We start from the raw sequence: 5,123 nt of genomic DNA on the forward strand, positions 1-5,123 counted from the left end.
TTCTTGAAACTAAAAGTAACTTCCGACAACAATTTAGTAGTTTTTATAAGTTGGTCTGTTTGGAGTTTTTAATAACCTTTATTGTACATATCCTTGTAGAGTAAGTGTTTCTGATGGAGCTTATTTGACTGATTTTGCTACTGAGTTGCCACATTTTGAGGCGCTGCAATTGAAGAATACAACATTTTTTGGTAAGGATGTTAGTGCATTCATATATATTGAAAAGAGATGTATTTGCTTTTTGTTGGAGGTTTTCTATACATTTCATACACCATAACTTTGTAGACAAAAATTTGCTTGCTAACCATCAATGTCAACTTCTGCTATGCCCCTTTTGCTTAGTGCATGTGTGGCCACTTAAGGAGTACTTTCACTCAAGAGTAGTACTCCCTTCGTCCCATAATTATGGGACCGAGGGAGTATGTGTTTATCAATAAAGGTTTTTTAGTCTAGTTTAAAAAATTATGTGTCTTGCTAATATTTTGAATCTATACCTGCATGGAGTTCAGAGCTGTATTCTTTGTCATTTCTGATATCTGAAAGTAATTCACAATCACTAGTGCATATTTAGTAATTCAACTTTTGTCTATCTTGTTGCAGATGGAATCACTATATCCCAAATGAAAATAATTTGTCTCTGTGGATCCTAATTTTGATGGAAACATAGGACAAAGCTCGAACCACATACACATCAGGAGAAGAGATTTCAACAAACATCAACACTGCCCAAGTTTGCTGAGAAGCACGAGTTTGAAAATTCAAATATTTTTATGAAATGCGCTATACTGAACTAGAGGAGGGGGGGGGGGGGGAACGTTGTCGATGTTGGATAATACTTCCTTCGTTCGAATACTTATCGTAGAAATGGATGTATCTTAGTTTTAGATACATTCATTTTTATACATTTTTCCGACAAGTATTTTGGGACGGAGGAAGTATCTTTATTCCTTCGTCGGCGGGTATTCCTGAACGGCCGAGATTATCTAGTCGTTATTAAACACGTTTTTGTACAGTGACGTACTACTATTTTCAGCCGATAATTGTGGATTGTTTGACCTTGAGACAGAGTGCGGAAACAGCAGTCAGTAGACGACACTGAATCGCCAACAACTGCGTTCATCATGTCGCCGGCGACCTCTTCCGCGGTGGGTACCCTATCCGGCGGCCTCCTCCCCCACGCTGCACATCGCCGGCGACCCTTCCCAACCGCCCGCCTCCTCCCGCCGCGCTGGTCTAGGCTCCAGGCCAACGCGGCCCGTCATCGCCGCCCGGCCACTCCCGCGCGCGCCCAGAGCGCTCCCTCCCCAGGTCCGCAGCCCCCTCTATCCCCTCGCCCAGGCGCGATGTTTACGCCTCCGTTCGGGTCCTTGATCGAGCTCAGCTGTTTTTTCCATCCATCGCTTTTTCAGGGTACCTGCCGGACTCGGAGTTCTACAAGATCGAGGCCATCCTGAGGTCAGTGCGTCAGTACACCAGTGAGCTTCGGGACCTTCCTAGTTTGTTTGTAGATTTGTCTGACCCACGGTGAATCGTGCCGAATTGGTGCAGGCCATGGAGGGTGTCGCATGTCTCGTCGGTGAGTGCCGCTTGCTGTTGCAAGCCGTCTGTCAAGTTCTTTCACGCACACGAGGTGTTCGTTCAAATAGCTCCACGGAAATTCTGCAGGGTTTGCTAGAAATGGGGATCAGAGGCGTGACGGTGTCGGATGTGCGGGGTTATGGGGCGCAGGGTGGGTCCACGGAGCGGTATGAAGGTATTGGCCCGGCCCGTGGTTGTGGGTTGCTGAACTCTATTTTAGTGTTTGTGGTTCGTCATGTACAGGTTCTGCTTCCGTAGTTGTGATCCTTGTGTTAATGTGTTCCCTAGAGCCAACGTTGCATTGAATTGTGAAAGGAATGGGTCAGTGATTGTCGTTATAAATGGTTTTCATTAACAATTAACAAATCATTACCACACCCTCTTGAATGTGGTCATGTTGATTCCCCCCAGTACCCCATTTGGAAAAAAGGCTGTAATTTGTTTTGCCGGATTTTGTTGCTTGCTGAAAAATCCGTCGTGGTTTGTATGTTTTCTGTTTTAAAGAAGCTGCAGATTTTCAGGGACCGGAAGCAACCCCTGATTACCACAAATGTTGCACCTGATTACATTTTAGTTTCTTTTGATGTATTATAGTATATTGGCTTGAAATATCTGTAACACAGTTTCTACTTCACATTATTGTACCATTTTCTATATTTTCTGTATCAAACATTCCAGCATCTTGATGGTTGGTTATGAGTAGGGGTGCAGGACGGTGTCCGGCAAAACAGCCTGCTTAGTACACAGCTAATACAAATTAATGTGACACACTTTAGTCAGCCTAGAACTGTTTTTTTTTTTGAGCTTTGAATAGGAAGCGGGACGGGTTCGGGCGCCGCCCTGCACCCCTAGTTACTAGTACAATCCAATTGCAACAACTAGAATTAAGTTGAATCACACCCAAGTTGATAACAGTAGAAGATGAATGTTAACAGCTAAAGATTGGACACAGTCATTCTTGCATTTTTCTTACATAAGTTCTCCATGGTCTTATTATATGCTTAAGTGATATTGGTACACTGAGCAACTCATATGAAATTAGGTTTTGTATATGCGGAAACATATATTGGACTGATTATTAGATCAAGTCAACTATCTCACAAAATATGGATTCTTTCTACTGCTGTTTATGTCATGTTTGCTCGGGAAAGTGGATACCCATGAACAAAATATGACCTGAAAAGATAATGGGCAAAGCAGGAGAAAGTATTGGAATAACTACAGAAGGAGATGACTGGGAATTAGAAAAACATCAGGATAAAGACATGGATTCTTTTGAGTAACTAGCACGATGCCCGTGCGTTGCCATGAAGCAATTGACTTAGGAGGTTTTCAAATAACGTTAGTGTCCTTTGTGGCTGTTGCATGATTTAAGATTAGAAAATATAACAAAAATACGGTGAGAGGCATGCAAGTCAGAGAATTTTAAATGACCATAGTAGTTTGGGAAGAAAAACTAAAACCAAGATCAATTTTGAGCTGAAGTCACAATTTTGTATTTGTTATTTATTCCTTTTAAAAAAGTTGGTCTCACATGAAAGTAGTGTATTTGTTTATTTATGATAGATCCCACATGTGAGTAAGGTACATTTGTCTATATGTCTCTTGGAAGGTTGCTAGTTTTACATATGGGGATGTGTGTATTCCTTTATTTGGAAAGGATGTTGGGTCCACATGTGAACTCACCACCAACTCTGATCTAAGTAAGGATTTTAGCATTCGTATCAGTATTGTCATGTTACATGCCTAATTAATCAAGTATATTAATTTTTAATGCTATTCAGTAACTAGTCTACTTTATGCAGTTCTAAGTTCTTATGCTGATGCTTGCTCATTGTTGGTTTGCAGGGTCAGAATTTTCAGAAGATACATTTATTGCTAAAGTTAAAATGGAAATAGTCGTGTGCAAGGAGCAGGTAATTGCTTGTTTATTTTTTTATTGATCCTGAAAAAGAAAGTGCACATCTTTCATGCCCTCTGGTTGAGATAGCTGATCATAGCATCGAAATGATACAATTTTATCTGTGATACAAATAGTTACTCCCTCTTTAAACAAATATAAGACGTTTTAGATCACTACTTTAGTGACCTAAAGCGTCTTGTATTTGTTTACAGAGGGAGTACCTTCTTTCTCTATGATACAATTTGCTTTGCTGTTCACTTATATATAGTATTGTTAAAATATTTGTGCCGTCCATTCTGTGTATCTCTCTGAAGGTTTTGTTTTGCAGTATGTTAATGTGTTTTTGCACTGTCCAGGTGGAGCCAGTAATTGACAAAATAATTGAAAAGGCCAGAACTGGAGAAATTGGCGATGGGAAGATATTCTGTAAGCGCACAGTTTCCTTGGTGACTGTTAGAAGTCTGCAATCATGCTGTTGGGTTTAGTCTTATTTCCGTACAGTCGTTGCTGTCACTTAGTATTTGCCACTCTGAAATACTTATCTCCAGGAAGCTAACCACAATACCAAACTATTAGTGCAAAAACAGCAAAGCATAGTGTCGCAACAACATGCATGCCCTCGAGAAGTGTGTGTTTGTAGTCCTGAAGTGCTGTTTCACATGCATAGAATCCCAATGCTTTCCCACAGCTGGCTTGTGTTTTTAGAAACCCAGGAATCATGATCTCTACTAGTACTATCCTTAGACGCACCTTGTCATGATCTCATGCTTAGGCCTCATCTGTTTGTTCTGCCCTTTTTGCCAGTGATACCCGTCGCGGACGTTGTAAGGGTACGCACCGGCGAACGGGGAGTGCACGCGGAGAGGATGATCGGCGGTCTGTCAGACAAGCTGCCCCCGGTGATCACAATCTCATGAGTAGAGCTTGACTGCTCTTGCTGCCTGTATCTGTAAGCGCATCCCTCGGGTTGGTTTGCTTGTGGCCGTGTGTGTTGCTTGACCTTCGGGGAATAATCGTGTGTATGTAACCTTGCGTGTTGGCATGAATAAATCGGCACCGGCGTCTCCATGCGGTGGCTCGTGTTGCTGAATGGGGTGGTTACTGTGGTTCATGTGCCGAATGTTGTGATTGCAAACTCCCTGTTGGTCAGAAGGTGAAAATCTGGATGTAATTTGTGTCAGTTCAGTAAGTTTTATTTTCTTTTTGGGCGTGGCTAGGTCTCAATCTATTTAGACTTAACCAAGTTTCAGTCAGGTGACATAACATTAAAAAAATTGCACGGATCTTAATCTCACAAATATAGCATCGATTGAGACATAACCAAGTCTGATTTAGCAAGTTGTTCCTTTTAACTTAGGTAAACATTTGCGAACGGCGCGCCGGCCGAACGCTCGGCCGGTCACGCGTCCTCGCAAAGTGCCATGTGGTCAAAGGGCCCGCACGCAGATGTCCCTCATACCTTTTTCCTTTTTTTTTCTTTTGTCGCTCATCTCTCTCCTTCTCTTCTCTGCTTCGTTCTCAGACCCTTGTCGTTACCATAGACGCCTGCAGGCCTCCCAGGACGCCGCGGCCATGGGAATTAGCCGAACCGACCGCCCTCGGTCAGATCTGCTCGGACCCGCGCCACTGGAGTTCTGCCTGA

General features: G+C 42.7%; 1 protein-coding gene across 1 annotated transcript; it reads left to right on the forward strand.

Annotated features, from left to right (window-relative positions):
- The first annotated feature begins 1,016 nt into the window (after window positions 1-1,016).
- LOC123190190 (nitrogen regulatory protein P-II homolog) lies at window positions 1,017-4,685 on the forward strand. Its single transcript, XM_044602791.1, has 7 exons — window positions 1,017-1,308; window positions 1,410-1,455; window positions 1,549-1,576; window positions 1,666-1,753; window positions 3,427-3,494; window positions 3,838-3,907; window positions 4,286-4,685. The coding sequence occupies exons 1-7, from the start codon at window positions 1,122-1,124 to the stop codon at window positions 4,396-4,398; spliced, it is 600 nt and encodes a 199-aa protein (XP_044458726.1). The 5' UTR covers window positions 1,017-1,121; the 3' UTR covers window positions 4,399-4,685.
- The last annotated feature ends 438 nt before the right edge of the window (window positions 4,686-5,123 follow it).

This window comes from Triticum aestivum, chromosome 1A, assembly GCF_018294505.1.
Source record: "Triticum aestivum cultivar Chinese Spring chromosome 1A, IWGSC CS RefSeq v2.1, whole genome shotgun sequence".
NCBI classification, from domain to species: Eukaryota; Viridiplantae; Streptophyta; class Magnoliopsida; order Poales; family Poaceae; genus Triticum; species Triticum aestivum.